The sequence below is a fragment of the Micromys minutus genome (genome assembly GCF_963924665.1).
Source record: "Micromys minutus genome assembly, chromosome: X".
Classification (NCBI taxonomy): Eukaryota; Metazoa; Chordata; class Mammalia; order Rodentia; family Muridae; genus Micromys; species Micromys minutus.
In genome coordinates, this window is record NC_137970.1 from 75,045,303 (window position 1) to 75,069,214 (window position 23,912).

At 40.5% G+C, this 23,912-nt stretch overlaps 1 protein-coding gene across 4 annotated transcripts; it reads right to left on the minus strand.

Annotated features, from left to right (window-relative positions):
• Nucleotides 1–5,749: 5,749 nt before the first annotated feature.
• TCEAL5 (transcription elongation factor A like 5) lies at nucleotides 5,750–8,673 on the minus strand. Of its 4 annotated transcripts, none has more exons than XM_080910917.1 (4): nucleotides 8,540–8,673; nucleotides 7,187–7,254; nucleotides 6,734–6,803; nucleotides 5,750–6,614 (listed from the first exon to the last, which is right to left on the minus strand). In XM_080910917.1, exon 4 carries the CDS (start codon nucleotides 6,586–6,588, stop codon nucleotides 5,986–5,988), a length of 603 nt encoding a protein of 200 aa, XP_080767043.1. In that variant the 5' UTR covers nucleotides 6,589–6,614; nucleotides 6,734–6,803; nucleotides 7,187–7,254; nucleotides 8,540–8,673; the 3' UTR covers nucleotides 5,750–5,985. The 4 variants fall into 4 exon arrangements, with proteins under 4 accessions (XP_080767043.1, XP_080767045.1, XP_080767044.1 ...); XM_080910919.1 differs by lacking the exon at nucleotides 8,540–8,673 and adding an exon at nucleotides 7,935–7,954; XM_080910918.1 differs by lacking the exon at nucleotides 6,734–6,803.
• Nucleotides 8,674–23,912: the final 15,239 nt, after the last annotated feature.

The window sequence follows — 23,912 nt, forward strand, 5'->3', positions numbered from 1 at the left end:
GTGCTCCATTATCATATCAGAAGGTCCACAGAGAATGGCTGTACTTATCGAGTTAAATAACACTTGCAAATTATCTATCTGATAAGGGACTTGTATCCGCTAGACAAGGAGTTATTTCAACTCAACAATAAAAAATGACTATCAATCTTGTTTTAAAATGTGCATGCCTTTAATCCCAGTACTCGGGAGTCAGAAGCAGGCAGATACACATTTCTTCTTAGAAGAAATATAAATGATAAACACAAATACCACACAATGCTGAAGGTTGTTAGCCATTAGGAAGGTTTAGATTAAAATCTTTATGAGCTGCTACTTTTTAATCAACTAAGATTGCTATAATAAAACTGTGTCAACAAAGATATTGAGAAATCGGATCGTGAGTGCACCGCTGGTAGGACTGTCTAGTGTCACAGTTGTTTCAGAAAACAATTTGGCAGGTCGTCAAAACTTATACCAAGTCATTATAGACTTTAAAATTTTGTCTCCTGAGAATATAGCCAAGAAAACCAAAAACACATTTTGAAACAAAATCTTTTTTTTTTTTTTTTTATGTGTTCACTTATATGGGGATAGTATCTGTTTTTTTTTTTTTTCCATTTTTTTTTTAAACGACTTTATTTTGCAAAACAAAGATACATGTAAAGATGTTAAACATTTTTTGCTTAAAATTATACATTTTTGTCAGTACTGTATTTTCAGACATTAAAATAAATTTTACATAAAACCATGTGAATATGTTTTTTAGTCAGTACTTGATTTTTTTCAAGGGCTTGACAGTATACATTGAAAACGTACTAGTTGCAATAAGCGTAAAGTACATGCAAAACAAAACGCAACATGGAAATAGTCAAAGTCTTCTTGTTTTGTGAATATATGTATATTTTTTTGTTTTCTTTATTTCTTGGACTTCATACAGTCTGTGAGTTGTTTCTGGGGGAGTGCAAGCCTCTGGGGTTAGCATCCCACTATCAGTGACTGCATATTATGTCTGTTCTTTTGTGACTGGGTTATCTCACTCAGGATGATCTTCTCTAGATGCAGCCATTTTCTTAAGAATTTGGTTAAGTCATTGTTTCTGGTGGCTGAGTAGTATTCCATTGTGTATATGTACCACAATTTTTGTATCCATTCATCTTCTGAAGGACATCTGGGTTCTTTCCAGCTTCTGGCTATTATAAATAGAGCCGCTATGAACATTGTGGTGCATATATCTTTGTTGTGTATTAAAGTGTCTCTGGGGTATATGCCCAGAAGTGGAATAGCTGGGTCTTCAGGTAGTACTATATCCAATTTTCTGAGGTATCGCCAGACAGATTTCCAGAGTGGTTGTATTAGCTTGCAACCCCACCAACAGTGGAGAAGTGTTCCTCTTTCTCCGCAGCCTCGCCAGCATCTGCTGTCATCTGAGTTTTGGATCTTGGCCAATCTGACTGGTGTGAGGTGGAATCTTAGGGTTGTTTTGATTTGCATTTCCCTGATGGCTAAGGATGTCGAGCACTTCCTCAGATGTTTTTCGGCCATTCGGTGTTCCTCAACTGAAAATGATTTGTTTAGCTCTGTACCCCATTTTTTAATAGGGTTATTTGATTCTCTGGTGTCTAGCTTTTTGAGTTCTTTGTACACCTTGGATATTAGGCCTCTATCTGATGTGGTGTTGGTAAAGAACTTTTCCCATTCTGTTGGTTGCCGTTTTGTTTTCTTGACGATGTCCTTAGCCTTACAGAAACTTTGCAATCTCATTAAGTCCCATTTGTTAATCTTTGACCTTAGAGCTTGAGCCATTGGTGTTTTGTTCAGGAAATTTTCTCCTGTGCCTATGTGTTCTAAGGTTTTCCCTACTTTCTCATCTAATAGTTCCAGTGTATCTGGTTTAATGTGGAGATCTTTAATCCACTTACACTTGAGCTTTGTACAAGGAGATAAGAACGGGTCTATTTTCATTCTTTTGCATGTTGAGTGCCAGTTGGACCAACACCATTTGTTGAATAGGCTGTCCTTTTTCCATTGAATGTTTACTGCTCCTTTGTCAAAAATCAGGTGACCATATACATGAGGGCTCATTTCTGGATCTTCTATTCTATTCCATTGATCCACTTGCCTATTTCTGTACCAGTACCATGCAGTTTTCAGCACAATTGCCTTGTAATATAGCTTGAGGTCAGGGATAGTGATTCCCGCAGATGTTTTTTTGTTGTTGAGGATGGATTTCGCTATTCTAGGTCTTTTGTTATTCCATATGAAATTGCACATTGATCTTTCCAATACCATGAAGAACTGGGTTGGAATTTTGATGGGGATTGCATTGAATCTGTACATTGCTTTTGGTAGGATGGCCATTTTTAAGATGTTGATCTTTCCAATCCATGAGCATGGGAGATCTTTCCATTTTCTCAGATCCTCCTCAATTTCTTTCTTTAGAGGTTTGAAGTTCTTGTCATACAGGTCCTTCACTTGCTTAGTTAGAGTCACACCAAGGTATTTCATAGTTTTTGTAACGATTGTGAAGGGTACCTTTTCCCTAATTTCTTTCTCCACATGTTTGTCCTTTGAGTATAGGAAGGCTACTGATTTGTTTGAGTTAATTTTGTATCCGGCCACTTTGCTGAACTTGTTTATCAGCTGTAGGAGTTCTCTGGTGGAATTTTTGGGGTCACTCAAGTACACTATCATGTCATCGGCAAAGAGTGATGTTTTTATCTCTTCCTTTCCGATTTGTATCCCCTTGATCTCCTTTTGCTGTCTAATTGCTCCAGCCAGGACTTCCAGTACTATGTTGAATAGGTAGGGAGAGAGTGGGCAGCCTTGTCGAGTCCCTGATTTTAGTGGGATTGCTTCAAGTTTCTCGCCATTAAGTTTGATGTTGGCTGTTGGTTTGCTGTATATTGCTTTTATTATGTTTAAATATGGGCCTTGGATTCCTGTTCTTTCCAGGACTTTTAACATGAAGGGGTGTTGGATTTTGTCGAATGCTTTCTCAGCGTCTAGTGAGATGACCATGTGATTTTGGTCTTTAAGTTTGTTTATATGGTGGATTACATTGATGGATTTCCTTATGTTAAACCATCCCTGCATCCCAGTCTCACACCAGTCAGATTGAAACAAAATCTTATTCTCAGATATTTAGTGCTGATGGATGCTGTAACATTATGACAAGTTGAAGAAGCCAGACAGGACAAGCCATGTAGTGTGTGATTCTATTTATATGACCGGACAAATCCGTAGAGACAGAAAAGGGATCATTGCTTACCAGATGCTAGGGACGTGGAATAGGCACAGTGTCAATATGTCTAAGGTTTCTTTTGAGGGTGATGAAAATATCTAATTTAGAACTAGATAATGTGACGGTTACAGAACTCCGCTAACAGTAAAACATGCTGAATTATGCACTTACATGGGTAAGTTTTGGAATCTGTGAAGTATGTCTCACCAAATCTGTTAAAGTATTAACGCATGCACATTACAAAAAAAAAATGATGGTAGGTAGAAGCCAAACATATTTAAGCAGTTGGTATATGAACTGGCAATACAGACTGCAGTATTTATTAGTAATAAATTCTTTCCACTGTTGGTGTTTTGTTTTAGTGCATGTATCTATTTTATGAAACACGAAAAATGAGGGCTGGAGAGACGAGTCAGCAAATAAAAGAGTGTGTTCAATTCCCACTGGCCACATGGTAGAAGGAGGGAAGCAACTACTGGAAATTGTCCTTTCACCTCCACAAGAACATCACACACAAGCAAGCATGCATGCATGCATGCACACGCGCACACCCACACCACCCAAAAATGCATGGATTTAATAAAATTCTTTAAAATAAACAAACGGTAGAAGACATGCCAAGTCAGAAGATCCTGATGATTTGGGTGTGCTACGGAAGCCAGGATTCTCTATTTTCTGCAAAAAAGATGGGACTTTCATGCAGACACTCTAGCGGTAAGCTCTCAAACGCTGAAAGCTACTATCATATCCCATTTGGATAATTGTACAATTTCTCCCCTACCATGATTTTTGTTTTTTTTTTTTTAATAGCAAATTTCAGTTGCATAAGAAATGTGGTAGCTAATGCTTGGAATGCTGATACTTGGGAGACAGAGGCAGGAGGATCATGAAGCTAAAGCCAGCTTCAGCTCAATAGTGAGGTACAGTCCAGCCATGTCTTCATGAGACCTTGCTTAATCAATAACAAAGGAATGAAGTTATATATTTAAGAGTGTGCATACAACCAGGAGCAGAAACGCTGTGAAAACAAGCCCTGAATTTGATCATTGGCTCTTCATAAACCTGGTTTGGTGGTGTATGCCTGTAATTCTAGCGTAAGAACAAAGAAACAGAATTTAAAAACAAAAAAGCAGTGCTGGAAAGATGGCTCAGTGGTTAGGAGCATAGACTGCTCTTCCAGAGGCCCCGAGTTCAAATCCCAGCAACCACATGGTGTCTCACAACCATCTATAATGGGATCTGATGTGTGTAATGGGATCTTCTGGTGTGTCTGAAGACAGCTACAGTGTACTTATATATAATAAATAAATCTTTAAAGAAAAAAAGAAGCTTTTATAACAAAAAGCAAAAGGCAATTTCTTGTCTAACATAGCCGAGTTCAAGGCCAGCCTAGGCTTACAAGAGACCCTGTCACTAAATAAATAAATAAATAAATAAATAAATAAATAAATAAATGATTCATAAAGGGTAAATCTGGTGGATGTAATTTTAAGTTAAAATTTTTAACATCTTTTTATGACTGACAGACAGCTATTACAGTGAGAAAAATCTCATTGTAAATACAATAAATATTCTAGTTAACAGGGGCTTCAGGAAAATAAAAGTGGCAGTGTTACCTCAATGACTTCACTGACTAGTAGTGGATGTCTCAAGTGGTTACAGGATTCATGAGGGAGAAGGCATATGCCAAACAGGTGGGATCCTTTCTCAAGGGAAGGGATCACCCACATCTCAGCTTCCTGTATCTTCTTCTGGGCATAGATAAGACTTGCTTCAATTGTCCGCTAAGCGTCTGATCTGGTGTTGTGAGTACACATCGACAGCACTCATTTTCAAACTCGCTGTATGCCATAGTTCTGTGATGTGAGCTTTCTCTATCCCCCTTTCACATATGACAAGGGAGCAGTAGCATTGGCGGGGATTACAAAAACTCCTCCGAATTTCAAGTCCAGAGGTGGTGCAGTTTTACCTGTGGTTCTATATGCTGAAAAGAGTTTTAGGGGTCTCTCCTTTGCCTGTACAAGCTTAATATGAGACACGGGTCACTCTCATTTGTCCTGGCTGGTCTTAGGTGAATGGCGGTAAAGATCTGCCTGCCTCTACCTCTGGAGCCCTAAAGGCTTGTGTCACTGCACCCAGCCTTTTATTGTTTCTTTTTAATAACAAAACTACCCTCGGGCTGGGGAGATGGGTCAGTGGGTAAGAGCACTGACTGCTCTTCCAGAGGTCCTGAGTTCAATTCCAGCAACCACATGGTGGCTCACAGCCATCTGTAATGGGATCTGATGCCGACTTCAGGTGTACATGCAGGCCGAACACTGTACGTAATAACTAAACAAATATTTAGAGAGGAGTAGGAAAGACTCTGTTCTTAGTGGACTGGGGGGGTTATATGAGAAAAAAAATTCTCAAATTTTCTCAAACAGAGAAAGCCATTATTTCTTGTAGGTCTATGTAGTTGTATGGTTTTCCTTGTGTGTATACTCTACATGGTGATTTTGTTTTCAACAAATGAACCGATACTGTATCTGTGGTTCTGCAAACTGTTATCTTTATTATTTTACAGCATACCATGAACATCTCTTCCATGCACATGGGTGAAAGTCCTTTACTAAAAGACATAGTGCTGTCTGCTGGCAACAGGAGTGACACCTAAAGGAAAATCTCAGCACAAGGTTAAAGCACAGGCCCGGCAAAAGCCTGCCAGGGAAAGCAGGGCTGGAAATATTTCCCATCAAGGAAACCAGAACGAAAGGCTGAAGGCATTAAACAAATGGAGCATCTTCCAAGTCCTTCTGACCCCGGCCTCCACCGCCCCTCACCCCCCTGACTCCCCGCTGGCCCCTGGGGACTAAAGCATCCTGTGCATCTCTTGGCACCCAGTGAAAACCACTCATTTTCTGCCTCTTCCTCAGCTCTTCCTGAGCCCTCGTCACATCCGCACACTCTCTCATCATCTCCTCACTGCTTACATGCCTGTCCTGTAAGCCCTCCTGGGAGTTCTTGGGAGAATCATCTGTCCCCCTATCTGTTTTTCGTTTTGCCTTCCGGGGCACATAATCTTCAGCAGGGCGCTTTTCTGCAGCCCGAGCCTCGCTGGCTGACTTTGCCTGGGAATCCGGCTTGCTCTCCCCTTGGCGCTTCCCCTCCCCGTCAGACTTTCCCTGCTTCTCGGGCTTCCCCTCACCTTTCTGTTGTGCCTGCTCACCTTGCCCTCCCTCCTCCTCTAGCTTGCCCTGGCGTGCTGGCTTCCCCTCTGCATCTGACTTGTCTTCATCTGCTTTTCCTCCCTCTTCTGTACTTCCTTCGTCTTCTGCCCTTCCCTTGTTTTCTGGCTTTCCTTCATTTTCTTTGTAGAACTTTTCCATGTTGCAATTTTTCTTTGTTGCCTGTCCTAGAAGATAAAAAAAGAACTCTAAGGGTCGACAGCATGGCACAAGGTTTGGATAGTTGCTTTCCTTTTCTCATGGTTTTCCCAACCCACCTTAATCCACCTTCCAGGTTCACTCTTACCTTTCCATTCCTTTCCCTACACACTTCTTACATGAACCAACCTTGCAGGAAATGTCAAGGGTGTGTCTCCCTACCATTAAAGAAAGAAACACAGAGAGTAACAGTGTCTCAAGTTTGTTCTGGCTCTGCTATGTAGTTTCAACTTAAAAAGAGTTACAGGAATTGAGGGACATTTTCATTTGTTTCCTCATCTTTGCACATATAAAACTTATTAAAATAAGTGTACACAGATTTCAGGGGTGCTCTGATAGTCTCAGAGAGTGTGGCAAGTGCTACCCTTCCCCCCCTTTCATAGACTCCACTTTGGCATCAGCAGCTGCAAAGGATCACATTCCCTTAGGACCTTGCAATGTGTCTTGAAATTGTAATGAGGACAGGAGGGAGGAGGCGAGCAGTGGCTTCCCCAGCTTTTGCTCTAGTTCCAGGGTGGAGTACACCCTTCCTCTCACTAACCTGCACTGATGCTGCAGGTCTTCCCTTTCCTTGGCTGGGTTTCTGCCCACAGCCACAGACGTGAAGACCTGTGGGGAGATGGGAATCAGATGGTGAGGGATTAGAAGACTGGCAAGCAGGACCCAGTCTCTGTCAAAACTTTCACTCCATCTTACTTTCTCTGTCTTCTCTGGTTTTCTTCCACATGTCTCCCTCAATGGCTTACCTTTTTCTAGTCCTGAGGCTATGAAAAAGAAAAATTACTCCCAAACTCTTTCCCTCTGTCTGATTTCCCTGCCCAAATCTGTCCTCACTTCCCTTAAATGAGTAGAGCTCAGGACTTGGAAAGTCAGAAGGCAGGTCTTGCTGCCCTCAGATCTCTGTACCGGAACCCCCACTCTCACCCCAGGGTCCCTTGATAATAGCAGGGTACTTTTCTGAAAATAGAGATAGTAAAAGCAGAAGGCAGGGCAGATATAACTACAGCACTGCATTCATCCTTTCCTACACACACACACACACACACACACACAGAGAGAGAGAGAGAGAGAGAGAGAGAGAGAAACAAACCAAAACAAAAACCAAAAACAATCCAGCTTTCTACAGTCAAAGAGACAAATTATTTCTGAACTCTAACATTTTGGGTCCTTAACACCTCCTTTTGAATCCCTCCTTGTTGAGGAGTCACTCAGTAATTAGGAGCTGAGCCTCCTACTAAACCTGTTTCCCTCCTCTGCAGCAACCCCCACCCTTGGTCACCTTGGCCTACCATTTTGGGATCCAAAATGGTTGGGGGATAGAGAAGAGAAAAGGAGAACTCAAGCCTTGACCTGGGTCAGTCAGTCTTCCTCAGCCTGGAGTCATGGCCCCTGCCTGCTACCTAAAAGGGATTAGGCCATCACCACCCCCACTCCCTCCGCTGTCCCCTCCCCCATCCTCCTCCTCTATAAGGCATCTGTAGCTCAATCACTGTTCTTATGATATCTCAATTGGCATTCTCTACCCCTGATCTCCGTCCAGTGACCTCTGTCCCCATCCCCATCCATTTCCTCCACCAAGTCGGTGAGCATCTGGGAAGGAGTGGAGTATCTGGTTTGGAATCAGCTCTGGTCTTAGCCTTCTGTCATTCCTACCCAGCGATCTGCAGGCAGGGAAGGATTTGTAGCTATCCCTGAGAAATGACTCCTTCTCACATTTCCTTCTGCCATTAGCCCACAGCTCTCTGAGCTGCTACCCCCAACACTCACACAATCTTCTGCGCCAAAATGAATGGGGGTGGAAAGGGGGCGGTATTTGAAAAGCAGAGCGAGTCCTCTGCTCCGTAGCCTCTGTCCATTACCACCCCTCCTTCAGGAATCCCTGGCTTGTACCAACCTGCCGGGCTATAGGGCAGTCGCCTCCCCCCCTCTGTCGTTCGGTTTCAAGTCTGCCTTCCTCCTGGGAGATAAGGAGCTGGTAGCTGGTACCTGGAAGAGAGAGACTTCTGCATACGGCTGCTCCTTATCACGTGACAGGAACGTCACCAGTGGGCTCAGGTCCCTAGTTCCCCTCCTAAGCACCAGAAAGTGCGTCAGGAGCCAGCCTACTTTTTCCCTCACTACCCCCCCACACACTTTCTGTCCCTTCCCCCACAGCATGAGGCCTTGTCATTCATTTTGTTACTTGCAAATTCCAGAGGTCAAATACAGTTCGCCCTGTGATGTGTGTAGTCCTGTGTGCTCATTAGGGAGAGGCTGCATCTTTTCCTAATACCGTTTCCTGTTAAGATTTCAGAGGATTTGAGGGCCACTTTATCTTTAAAAACAAAAAAGCAAATAACGTACTTCTTCAATCCACTTCATGTCTTAGCCACAGATGTTCATCCTGCATGTGGTCTACTTTGCACATACAGGGCAGGGCCGAACACTTGGGAGCACAGCAAGTCGTTGAAATGGAGGTTTTCTTCTCTTTATACTAGTTCTTTTAAAACTTCATTTACACTGCTGAACATAAAGCTATTTCATTTAAAATAAAGCGTTTAAGATAAAGGAGAAATTCGGTCTCCAACTTTTCTACTCTGAAGTCTTGTCCCACTTGTAGTTGATTTGGTTACTTTCGAAATACCAATTCAGCACCCTGACAGCTGGTGCTGTCATGCATTGTTTTTTTTTTTTTTTTAAATATACATTGGTCTAATTTCTAAAACAATTGTTGAATGACAGGTAGAAACTAATGATTAATAAAATACCCACTTTGAAAAATACCCACTTTGAAAATTGGACTGTAGTCATCTCACTGAGCTTGTGCAAGGGAAAGAGCCGTAACCCAGGTGAAGAGAAGAGGAAAGTCTCAGTTCAATCTCCCGACCCATGTTTCAGAGCCTCTCCTATTTCTCTGCATTCGGGTACCAGAATGTGTTGGTCTCTTAAAAATCCTATGTGGTAGGTGACACAGGTGGTCAATTTAATAAATGCTTGTAATGCATTTCCCTTTTTGGTCCAGAGTCCCACCAGGGGAAATCAGCTCCTGGCACAGAGGAAAGGAAGAACAGATTCCCTCCATCCTCCTGCAACTTGGGGTTTCAGGATGCCTGGGGAAGTAATTGCTGCAGGGAGAGCCCTTAGACCTGTTTGCTTCCTGACTTTACTCACAAAACATGGTAGAAACTTCCCTAGACACTGCCTTCTCCCTTCTAGATTCCTTGGATTGTATGGCTTGCCAGGTCTCCCAACTCTGCCATTTTTACTGCCAAGGCACCCAAGAAATGCCTAGCTATCCTTCAGGGTTTCTGACTATAATCCATACTCATATTCTGGTACTTTATGACTTGGTGTTGGACATGCTGATTGATCTAGGCCATGTGTTCTGACCTTACTACCCAAGATAATATCCAGGGAGTATAATAGGAATTATTGGATTATATATACTTTGTGAGAAAGACCCATGTTATAGGAATTTAAAGATGCTGATATGTAAGGAGGTTGACATAATGAGGAAGCAGGGATTATGAGCTTGGGAAGAGAGAAGACGCTATGCTTAAATACAATTGAGGAGAGGAGAAACAGACACTTCTTGAGTTCATGCGGTTTTTTTTTCCATTTTTAATTTAAAAATTTTAAAATTTATTTATTTATTTTATGTATGTGAATACACTGTAGCTGTCTTCAGACACACCAGAAGAGGACAGAAGATCCCATTAGAGGTGGTTGTGAGCCACCATGTGGTTGCTGGGATTTGAACTCAGGGCCTCTGGAAGAGCAGTCAGTGCTTTCAACTGCTAAGCCATTCAGTCCTTAATTTAATTTTTTTACTTATTCACTTTACATCCTGCTCATGTCCCCTTCCCAGTCACCCTCACAATCCTTTTCCCATCTTCTCATTATTTTCTCCTCTGGGCAGGTGGGGGACCCTTTGGATATCTCCCCCCAACACATCAAGTCTCTGTGAGACTAGGTGCATTCTCTCCCACTGAGGCCAAACATGGCAGCCCACCTAGAAGAACATATCTCACAGACAAGCAATAGCTTTTGGGACAGCCCCCGCTCCAGTTGTTCAGACCCACATGAAGACCAAGCTGCACATCTGCTACGTACATATCTTCAGGGAGATCTAGGTCCTGCCCTGTATGGTCTGTGGTTGGTGGTTTAGTCTCTGAGAACCCCAAGAGTCCAACAAGATTAGTTGACTCTGTTGGTCTTCCTATGAAGTTCCTATCCACTTTGGGACCCAAAATCCTTCCTCTTACTGTTCCATAAGAGTCCCCAAACTCCATCCACCTTTTGGCTGTGGGTGTCTGCAATAGTCTGAGTCAGCTGCTGGGAGCCACTCAGAGTACAGCCATGCCAGGCTCCTTTTTGCTAGCATAACAGAGTATCTTTACTAGTTTCAGGAATTGGTGCTTGACCATGGAATGGGTCCTGAGTTGGGCCAGTTATTCTTTGGCCATTCCCTCAGTCTTTAGTCTATCCCCCATGCCATTTTGAGCCATTTTCATACTGTGAAACCCTTGAAATTATGTTCAAAATTATATTCATGGGCATAAGCAATATACATTTTATTTGATGTATGTATGCATTTGCTGAGAGTAGATGACACTGATTTTTATTATACACTCAAAGGAGATGACTCAGTGTGTAAAAATGCCTGCTGCCCAAGTTTGATAACCCAGTGTGACATAAATTCCATTCTAGAAAGCATGTAAAAAACAAAAACAAAAAAAAACTAGATATAACTTCAGAACTCTGATGGTGAGATGAGAGTCAGAGACAAGAGATGGGCACAGAGCTTATGGAACAACTTAGCCCTGAGAACACTGCGTGGCAGAAAGAAGAGGGAGGAAGAAAGCTGACTCCTGAAAGTTGGTCTCTGACCTCTGCCATGGCACAAGCACATCCAAAATACATCCCTCTCCTCTTCTCTTCTCTTCTCTTCTCTTCTCTTCTCTCCTCTCCTCTCCTCTCCTCTCCTCTCCTCTTCTCCCCATCTCCTCCCCTCCCACACTTTCTTTTCCCCTCCCTTCCCCAACTCTCTTCTCCCCTCCCCTCCTCTCTCCTCTGCTCTTCTCTCCTCTTTTCTTCTTCTTCTCTCTCTCATATTACAAATAAAAAATAACTAAAAAAATAAAATAAAATTCAAAGGTGTATATAATATATAAAGGATGAAAGCTACTGGTCAAGAGAATATATAAGAATATGTATGGTTTCTAAAATGAGTTATTTTTATCATTTTAGGTGAAGAGCCACAGTCAACTAATGGTTACTGTGGTGGTTTGAATAAGCTCATATATTTGAATGCTTAGCTACCAGAGAGTTGAATTACTGCAAAAGATTAGAAAGATCTGAAGATGTGGCCTTGTTGAAGGAAGTGTGTCACCATGGAACAGAATGTAAAACTATCAAATGCTTCTCTACCATCATGCATGGCATGCCTATTGCCATGTTTCTTGCCAAAGTGATAATGAACTAAAACTGTGAAACTGTAAGCTAGCCTCCAATCCAATGCTTTTTCTTTTTTTTTTTTCAGATCTTGCCTCAAGTTTATTTGTAAAAACAGCATCTGCAAAAACGTTTGTGTGTGTGTGTATGTGTGTGTGTGTGTGTGTGTGTGTATGTAGGTGCATGTGTCACAGCAGTCTGTCTGTCTGTCTGCACATTGGCAGGAGCCTTCTCTATGGAGCCTTCACAGAGGCCTGGGCACCTTTGGGAGCCTGAACTGGAGCTGAAGCCTGGGCCTCAGCTGGAGCTTTGGCCTCTGCCTTGGTGTGAACCTTGGGCTTTGATTGAACCTAAGACCCTTGCCCATGTAGCTTCTAATCCTCTTCCAAAGCTGGGGTAATATATGAAAGCCAGATGGCTGAGTTTGTGTGGCAGGGGCCGTATGGCATCTTGGGCTTGATGGCCTCAGGCTTCTCAAGGACCCTGATGGTCTCTGTGAGTGCACTCACTACCTTTACGTTGTTGGCCTGCATCTTCAGGCCCCCCCCCTCTCTCTCTCTGTGTGTGTGTGTGTGTCTGTGTGTGTCTGTGTGTGTCTGTGTGTGTGTGTATGCATTCCCTAGAAGTATATGAATAGAGAAATAGTCACTAATTCCCCTCAGCCAATTTCAATGTTCCAAAGTTCCATTATTTTCTTGTTGTGCTTCTTGGCAAATCTCATGTTCCACATAAACTTAGGGTCAACCCCCTTAAGAGATTCATATCTTTGTGACTGGGGTTTCTTGATGCTATTTCTGTGCCATTTGCAAGACTGGTTTTGTGTGTGGTGTGGTTCTTGGACTTGGCCATGTCTGTATGGTAACTCCCAGCTCCTGCAGTGCCTGGGACCACAAAAGAAAGAGAAAAGCTCAATGCTTTCTTTCATAAGAGTTTCCTTGGCCATGGTGTCTCTCTACAGCAATAAAACACCAACTAAAAGACAGCTACTAAGAGTGGAGGAATCAGTGTTTTTCAGAAACAGTCATATAATACACACACACATACATTCGTAACATTAAGGAGAATCATCAGATTGTATCTGTAAATGTACGTATGTGTGTAAAAAAAAAAGAATAAGAAGCCATGCATTTGAGAGGGTGTCATAGTAGAGAACACAGGAGGAATTAGAAGGAGGAGAGGGATGGAGAATTATGTAAATATAGTACTCATACATAAAATTCTCAATAAATAATAAAATTCAAAAATGGTATGCCTGTTTTAAAATATTTTGCTGTTCTGGATTGATCCCAGAGCCTTAGGCATACTATGTAAATGTCTTTCTGTGAACTGTTCACATGGCTTGATTTCCATTTTTGTTTTACTTTGGGCCATGAGTTACTTAGACATATATTAATTTTTCCAATTTTCATGTGTTGATATTTTTCCAGAGATTTATTGTGATTTCACATTTAATTTCATGGTGCTCTAAGAACCCAGCCTCAAATATCATTTGAATCCTGTTGGAATTATTAAGACTGACACAGACCCTTTGCCACCTGGAACAGCAGAGATCTGGGAACACAGGCCTGGTGAAATTGCGCTGTGAGTAACCGAAGCAGAGAGGGCTAGGCAGAGTTCTCGGAAAACGTGCCACTGTGGCCCACAGTAAGAACCTGGCCTCTGGCAGAGGGACTCAAGATCTGCCCAGAAAGCCTGTGCATGCAGACCAAGCCCACAGGCCCACAGTAAGGCACAGGCCTTTGCCAGTGTGAACCGGGATCTGTCTGGGAAAGGCAGTGCCGGAAGTTCAACTCTACAGACCCTCATACATCAGGACCAGAGGGGGAGCCTGGCACATAGGCCCAGAGAGAGCACACCGGGAGTTCTCAGAGAGCAGAAAGTACTGTGCTATCTGGAAAAGGGTCTGTTTTGGCCTAGAGAATGAGCCAGGTCTCTGCCAGTAGTACTCAGGACCTGTGGGCACAGGGCTGAGCTACCAGAACAGCCTCACAAGAGCTCCCACACCTGAGCCCACAAAGACAAAGCTGAGTCACTGCTACCAGAACTCACTGCTTGCCTACTAGAAGTGAACACTCAGAAGCAATTTTCTTCCAGAGCCCACAGGCTCTCAGATGCAAAGGAGAGACAGGTGGCAGTCACTGACAACAAGACCATGTATAATCACAGATAGCAAGATGGCAAGAGGAAAACTAAAGAACTTAAGCAATGGAAACCATGACAACCTGGCAACATCAGAACCCAGCTCTCCCAACACAGCAAGCAGCGGATTACCAAACACTCCAGATAAAGAAGACTCAGACCTGAACTCATACCTCAAGATGATGATGGAGCTCTTCGAGAAGCACATGAATAACTCTTCTAAGCAAGCACAGGAGGACAACCATAAACAAACAGAAGCTTTTAAAGAGGAAACACAAAAATCATCCAAAAAAACTACAGGAAAACACAACCAAACAGATGAAGAAATTGAAAATGGAAATAAAAACAATAAAGAAAACAAAAAAAAAGAGACAACCATGCAGATGGAAAACCTAAAAAAGAAATCAGGAGTCACAGATGCAAGCATCTCCAACAGACTACAAGAGATGGAAGAGAGAATCTCAGGGGCCTAAGGCAACATTGAAAACACACACAAAACTGTCAGAGAAGATGCAAAAACCAAAAAGCTCCTAACCCAAAACATACAAAAGATCTAGGACACAATGAGAAGACCAAACCTAAAGATAATAGGAATAGAAGAGGGCAAAGAATATCAACTAAGAGGCACAGTAAATATCTTCAACAAAATCCTAGAAGAAAACTTTCCTATCCTTAAGAAAAAGATGACCATGAGCACAAAGGAAGCCTACAGAACTCCAAACAGATTGGACCAGAAAAGAAATACCTCCCGACACATAAGAGTCAAAACGCCAAGTGCCCAATGCAAAGAAAGAATAGTAAAAGCAGTAAGGGAAAAAGGTCATGTAACATATAAAGGCAGACCAATTGGAATCACACCCGATTTCTCAACAGAGACTATGAAAGCTAGAAGATCCTGGACAGACATCATACAGACCCTATGAGAGCACAAGTGCCAGCCCAAGCTGCTATACCCAGCAAAACTAGCAATCACCATCGATGGAGAGACCAAGATATTCCAGGATAAAATGAAATTTACACAATATCTGAACACCAATCTAGCCCTAGAAGAATAATTGATGGAAAACCCATTACAAGGAGGGAAACTATATCTTAGAAAAAGCAAGAAAATAACTAAACAAGAAAACCAAAAGAAGAAAAACACACAGACATAATTCTACCTCTAAAAGCAAAAATAGCAGGAGACAACAATCACTATTCCTTAATATCTGTTAAAATAAATGGACTCGATTGCCCAATAAAGAGACATAGGCTATCAGACTGGATACATAAACAGAATCCAGCATTTTGCTGCATACAGGAAACTCATCTCAGAGACAAAGACAGACACTAACTCAGAGTAAAAGGCTGGGAAAAAACTTCCAAACAAAGGGCCCAAAATAGCAAGCTGGAGTACCCATTCTAATATTGAATAAAGTAGATTTTCAACCAAAAGATATGAAAAAAAGATAAGGAAGGACACTATTTACTCTTACAGGGAAATTTATCAATCCTTAACATATGTGCTCCAAATATAAGACCACTCATATTCATAAAAGAAACCCTACTAAACCTCAAAACATACATTGCACCACACACAATAATGGTGGGAGACTTCAACACCCCACTCTCATCAATGGACAGATCATGGAAGCACAAACTGAACAAGGATGCAATGAAAATAACAGAGGATATGAACCAAATGGAATTAACAGACATCTACAGAACATTTCATCATAAAAGATTATACCTTCTTCTCAGCACCTCACAGCACCTTCTCCAAAACTGACCATATAGTCGGTCATAAATAAGCCTTAATAGATACATGAAGATTGGAATACTCCCATGCATGCTATTAGATCAGCATGGACTAAGGCTGATCTTTAATAACAACAAAGACAACAAAAAACCCATATATACATGGAAGCTGAACAATGCTCTACTCAATGATAACATGGTCAAAGAAGAAATAAAGAAATTTAGGATTTTCTAGAATTTAATGAAAATGAAAGCACAACATACCCAAATCTATGAGATGCAATGAAAGCAGTACTAAGAGAAAAACTCATAGCAATGAGTGCCTCCAAAAAGAAACCGGAGAGAGCATACACTAGCAACCTGACAGCACAGTTGAAAGCTCTAGAACAAAAGGAAGCAGATATACCCAAGAGGAGTAGATGGCAAGAAATAGTCAAACTTAGGGCAGAAATAGACCAAATACAAACAAAAAGAACCATTCAAAGAATCAAAAAAACTAAGAGCTGGTTCTTTGAGAAAATTAACATGATTGATAAACCCTTAGCAAGACTAACTAGAGGGCAAAGAGAGAGTATCCAAATTAACAAAATCAGAAAGGTAAGTGGAGACATAACAACTGAAACTGAGGAAAACCAAGAAATCATAAGATCCTACTACAAAAGCCAATACTCAACAAAGCTGGAAAATCTAGAGGAAATGGATGAATTCTTAGACAGATACCAGATACCAAAGTTAAACCAAAACCATATAAACCCTCTAAATAATCCCATAACACCTAAAGAAATAGAAGCATTCATCAAAAGCCTCCCAACCAAAAAAAAGCCCAGAAACAGAAGTGTTCGGTGCAAAATTCTATCAGATATTTATTGACCACCTAATACTCCAAACTATTCCACAAAATAGAGTCAGATGGAACACCACCTAACTCATTTTTTGCGGTGACAATAACCCTCATTCCTAAACCACACAAAGACCCTACAAGAAAGGAAAACTTCAGACCAATCTCCCTTATGAACATTGATGCAAAAATACTCAACAAAATTCTTGCAATCCGAATCCAAGAACACATCAAAACGAACATTCACCATCATCAAGTAGGCTTCATCCCTGGGATGCAGGGATAATTTAATATATGGAAATCCATGAACATAATCTATCATATAAACAACGTCAAAGAAAAAAACTACATGGTCATCTCACTAGATGCTAAGAAAGCATTTGACAAAATTCAACACCCCTTTATGTTAAAAGTCTTGGAAAGAACAGGAGTCCAAGGCCCATGCCTACACATAATAAAAGCAATATACAACAAACCAATAGCCAACATCAAACTTAACGGTGGGAAACTTGAAGCAATTCCACTAAAATCAGGGACTAGACAAGGCTGCCCACTCTCCGTCTACCTATTCAACACAGTACTAGAAGTCCTGGCTGGAGCAATTAGACAGCAAAAGGAAATCAAAGGGATACAAATCGGAAAGGAAGAAGTAAAAATATCACTGCTTGCAGATGACATGATAGTATAGTTAAGTGACATGATAGTATAGTTAAGTTCTGCCAGAGAACTTCTACAGCTGATAAACAAGTTCAGCTAAGTGGCTGGATATAACATTAACTCCAACAAATCAGTAGCCTTCGTCTACTCAAAAGAAAAATATGCTGAGAAAGAAATTAGGGAAAAGATACCCTTCACAATAGTCACAAACAATATGAAATACTTTGGTGTGACTCTAACTAAGCAAATGAAGGACCTGTATGAGAAGATCTTCAAATCTCTGAAGAAAGAAATTGAAGAAGATCTCAGAAAATGGAGCGATCTCCCATGCTCATGGATTGGAAGGATCAACATTGTAAAAATGGCCATCTTACCAAAAGCAATCTACAGATTCAATGCAATCCCCATCAAAATTCCAACCCAATTCTTCATAGAGTTGGAAATAGCAATTTTCAGATTTATCTAAAATAAGAAAAAACCTAGAATATCAAAATCTATTCTCAACAGTAAGAAAACATCTGTGGGAATCACCATCCCTGACCTCAAGCTATATTACAAGGCAACTGTGTTAAAAACTACATGGTACTGGTACAGAGATATGCAGGCAGATCAATGGAATAGAATAGAAGATCCATAAATTAACTCTCACACATATGGTCACTTGATCTTTGACAAAGGAGCAGTAAACATTCAATGGAAAAAGGACAGCCTATTCAACAAATGGTGTTGGTCCAACTGGCACTCAGCATGCAGAAGAATGAAAATAGACCCATTCTTATCTCCTTGTACAAAGCTCAAGTGCAAGTGGGTCAAAGATCTCAACATTAAACCAGGTACACTGAAACTATTAAAATAGAGTGTTGGGAAAACCTTAGAACACATAGGCATGGGGAAAATTTCCTGAATAGAACACCAATGATTTGTGCTCTAAGACCAACAATCGAGATATGGGACTTAATGAGATTGCAAAGTTTCTGTAAGGCTAAAGACACTGTCAAGAAATCAAAAGAGCAGCCAACAGATTGGGAAAAGATCTTTACCAACCCCACATCTGATAGAAGTATAATATTCAATATATACAAAGAACTCATGAAGTTATACTCCCGAGAATCAAACAAACCTATTAAAAATTTGGTAAAGAATTAAACAAAAAATTCTCAATTGAGGAATATCGAATGGCTAAGAAGCATCTCAGGAAGTGCTTGACATCCCCAGTCATCAAGGAAATGGAAATCAAAACAACCCTGAGATTCCACCTCACACCAGTCAGAATGGCTAAGATCAAAAATTCAGATGACAGCAGATGCTGGCGAGGATGCAGAGAAAAAGGAGCACTCCTCTACTCTTGGTAGGGTTGTGAGCTGGTACAACCACTCTGGAAATCAGTCTGACGGTTCCTCAGAAAATTGGACATAGTCCTACCGGAAGACCCAGTTATTCCACTTCTAGGCATATACCCCAAAGAAGCTCCAACATACAACAAAGACACATGCACCACAATGCTCATAGCAGCTCTATTTATAATAGCCAGAAGCTGGAAAGAACCCAGATGTCCTTCAGTAGATGAATGGATACAAAAATTGTGGTATATTTACACAATGGAGTACTACTTAGCTATCAGAAACAATGACTTTATGAAATTCTTAAGAAAATGGATGCATCTGGAGAATATCATCCTGAGTGAGATAACCCAGTCACAAAAGAACAGACATAATATGCAGTCACTGACAATGGGATACTAACCCCAGAAAGCTCTGAACACCTCAGAAACAACTCACAGGCCATTTGAAGCTCAAAACAAGCCAACAAACAAAACAAAACAAAACAAACAAAAAAACCCAAAGGCCAAAAAGTGAAAGCCTCATCCTTCTTAGAAAAAAAAGTGTATAGCACCCTCTCAGAGTGCGGTACATCTAGACCTTAAATCATTAATAACTCAAGAGCTAAGACAATAGACTTGTGGCAATTTTTGGTATTTAAAAATCATTATGTCTAATCTATACACACCAAGAAATCTTCAACTGTTTCCACGTTACATTCTGTTATACATGGATTTTATTCTCATTTTAAGTTGTAAAATTGCAATACATACTATCAAACCTTTAAAAGAATCAAGTACTGACAAAAATATATTCATATAATTTTATGCCAAAATGCTTTAAAAAACATGTACATGTATCTCTCATTTTTAAATAAAGTTTTAAGAAAAGAATGAATTATTAAGACTTATTGTTTGCCACTGAGTAGGCACTACATTGGTAAATGTGCTATGAACATATAAATCAGGAATAGACTCTACTGTTGGTGGTAGGAAGTTATATAATTATCAAATAGATTAAATTAATTCATATTATTCTTGAAGTCTGTTTTGTGTTTGCTTGTTTCCATTAATATTTTAGAGATAATGCTTAATTCTTGACTTTCTTTTATTTTTAAAGATTTATTTATTTATTTATTTATTTTATATATGTGAGTGCACTGTAGCTGTTTGTTTATTTGTTTGTATGTATATGAGTACACTGTAGCTGTTTTCAGACACACCAGAAGAGGGCATCAGATTCCATTACAGATTGTTGTGAGCCACCATGTGGTTGCTGGGAATTGAACTCAGGACCTCTGGAAGAGCAGTCAGTGCTGTGAACTGCTGAGCCATCTCTCCAGCCCCAATTCCTGACTTTCAAATGCTCTTGTTTTCATTAAATTATAAATGTTTTTGTTTCATGTTGTTTGAAACACTATAATTTTTGAATATTCGCCACTTAAAATTATATAATTGACTTCATTTATGCCCGGTCTTCTGTTCTGTAATTTATTGAGTTTAACATCAATATAGTAATTTGAAGTTTGTTTTGATTAGCACAGAATTTCTAGTTTCCATTTGTTACTTATAATCTAATTTTATTTTTACACTTAAAATGAGATTCTTAGGGGCAATGTGCAATTTTATTATCTCTTCTTATTTCATCTGAGAATATCTATAATCAAGGCGTTTCAACAATGTGTTAATTGGACTACTTACATGTTTAAACCAGCCATCTTGTTTTCATTTGTTCCATCTTTTTTTTTCATTTTACTTTTTATTTGTTTTTTAAAAAAATATTTATTTATTTATTATATATGAGTACACTGTAGGTATCTTTAGACACACCAGAAGAGGGCATCAGATCCCATTACAGATGATTATGAGCCATCGTGTGGTTTCTGGGAATTGAACTCGGAACCTCTGAAAGAGCAGTCAGTGCTCTTAATGGCTAAGCTATCTCTCCAGCCCCCATTTTTTCTTTTAATACCTTTTGGATTGAGTTTTTGAAGAGTTAATCTCACTATTTGTTTGGCTATAATTTTATTGATTGTTTTAAGGGTCATATTGTATTTCTTGAATGTATCAGAATTAACTTTTGAACATAGAATAAAATATTAAAAGTATGTACATCTACGTCCCTCTGGTCTCTGTTCTTTAATTGACATGTATTTTACTGATGTGCGGGGTTTTTTAAAGATTTATTTACTTTATGTATGTGAGTAAATTGATGCTCTCCTCAGAGATACCAAGAGAGGGCATCAGATCTCTGATGTGAGCCACCATGTGGTTGCTGGGAATTGAACTCTAGGAAGAACAGTCAGTGCTCTTAATCACTGAGCCATCTCTCCAGCCACCTACTGATGTGTTATAAATCCTGCCATATGTCATAAATTGAAAATAGTCATGAGACCCATATGCTTCCCTTCTCTGAGACTGAATTTTAGCATTTCATGAATTTTGCCCTGACTTTAGGCTTCAGTTGTCAATCTAGTCTGTGTTACTCTGTATCCATTGGGGTTACTTCATTTTCATAAATGTAGTTTAATGTTTCTATAATGGCAGTTAGTGATGCAAGCTTTATCTTACTTCTTGTATCCAGAAGGTAGTTTTAGGTTGTCTGTGTTCGTTCTCGGCTCTAAATGAGAAAGTTCATTCTGTAGTACTTCCCATGGCCCACCTTGTATTCATTTTAGGATTTTCATCAGTGATTTGTAAATTTTAAGAAAAATAACTTTATTAAAATGAGTGATTGCATTACTTCAGTTAGATTATTAGACATATGCAAGCATTTAAAATGTATACTGATTATTTGTGGAGTACCACTAAATTTGTATATTTATCTTTTTTTCATATATTTTGTAAGTATTTACTGAATGCCTATGATAGGCTAAGCCTCAATGGCGCAATTCACCCATACATATATATGAAACCTCTTTTTTTTTTTTTTTTTTTTTTTTTTTTTTTTGCCATTAAGACGACCCATAATTGTTCCTGTCTGAAAGAACTGCAGAGACAAAAATGAGAAGAGCCTGAGGAAAAGAAGGTCTAGTGACAGGCCCAAAGTGACAGCCAGCTCAAGGCCTGATCCTGTGGTGTGCTTGCAGGCAGGAGCATAGCATGACTGCCGTCCGAAAGAGTGGTCCAGTGTCTGAGAGATCTCAGGGGTCCAGGTTAGTTGAGACTGCTGGTCCTCCTTCAGGGTTGCCCTCCTCCTCAGCTTCCTCCAGCTTTCCCCTAATTCACCCACAGGGGTCAGCAGCTTCTGTTTACTGGTCAGGTGCAAATATCTGCATCTGACTCTTTCAGCTGCTTGTTGGGTCTTTCAGAGGCAGTCATGATGGATCCCTTTTTGTGAGAGACACATAGCCTCAGTAATGGTGTCAGGCCTTGGGGTCTCCTCTTGAGCTGGATCCCACTTTGGGCCAGTCCCTGGATTTTTTTTCCTCAGGCTCTTCTCCATTTCCTTCTCTGCAGTTCTTTCTGACAGGAACAATTATGGGTCAGAGATTTGAATGTGTTATAACAACCCGATCCCTCACTTGGTACCCTGTCTCTCTGCTGGAGGTGGGTTCTACAAGTTCCCTCTCCCCACTGTAGGGCATTGCATCTATGGTTCCCCGCTTTGAGTCTTGAGGGTCTCTCACCTCCCAGGTCTCTGGTACATTCTAGAGGGTCCCCCACCTCCTACTTCCCGAGGTTACCTGTTTCCATTCTTTCTGCTGACCTTTAGGGCTTCAGTTCTGTTTTCCCACCTCAAACCTCTTTTTGAACATTCTTTTGCTCTGTAAACACCCCTAATCTTACAGCATGTACCTTGCCAGAATTTTGTTGGTAAAGAATGGAGAAAAAGAAGCTCATTACATCAGCTACAGAAATGATAATTAGGAAAACTCATCCAAAACCTTCGACACTTTCTTTATATTACCTGCTGTCTTCATGATTTGCCTTATATTTAAGTGCCTGTGAGAGGCCAGGACACTTGGGAATTAAGCATATGGTTCATCCTGGGCTTTATTACTTTTCACAATGGGTATTTTTCCCTGTTAACTACCTCTCACGTTATAGTCTAAGACAGAGGGTGACAACCGTTCTATATTATGACCAAGTGACAGTCTTTGTAAATGAGCTACACTGCCTATTTTTACAAATACTTAAAAATGCCACTGTAATGTAAAACCAGCCATAAACAATGTGTAAATGAATTAGCATTTTGTGTTCCAATTAAATTTTATAAACAAAAAATTAAAATTCCATATTTTTGTTACAAAATCTTTTATAACCATTCTTACACCACCCCCCCCAAATAAACAGTGGGCTAGAATTTGGTCATGAGTTGTTTACTAACCTGTTCCAGAATCATTTTTGTTGTTGTTTCTTTTTAGAAACATATTTTTTTTAATTTTACTTTTTACTTATTCACTTTACATCCTGCTCACAGCTCTTATCATCCCCTCCCCAGCCCTTCCTTCCTTCCTCCCTGATCCCCTTCTCTTCTAAGTTGGCGGGGGTCCTCTGCATATCCCCCCACCCTAGCCCTTCAAGTCTCTAGGAGGCGAGAGATGTCCTTGCCCACTGAGGCCAGACAAGGCAGCCCAGGTAGAAGAACATATTCCACAAACAGACAACAGCTTTTGGCATAGCCCCTTCTCCAGTTGTTCAGGACCCACATGAAGACCAAGCTACACATCTGCTGCTTATGTCCCGAAAGGCTTAGGTCCAGCTTGGGTCTTTGTTTGGTGATCAGTCTCTGAGAGGCTCAAAGGTCCAGGTTAGTTGAATCTGTTGGTCTTCTGGTGGAGTTAAATTTTAAGTTTATATTTGTAAAATATCAGCATGCCTCTTCTGCATGAGGCTGTGTTCACCATCCAGAAACACACACACACACACAAAATTTTTATAAATACAATGTACTTTTTCCCATGTAAGGAAAACCCTGATATACTCACTTGACCAACTCAGTATGTGCATAACAAAATTCTGTACATTCCTAAGTTTCAGGTTAATGCGAGCTGTTTTTAGCAACTGTCTCAGTGAACTGTTGGCTCATACAGCTGCTCAGCAGAGAGCTAATTGCCCCAGATAAGCAATCTTTACCAAAAAGATAAACAGAAAGGAATTTAGCTGCAGGTGCAGAGCAGGATTCAATACAATGAGCACTCC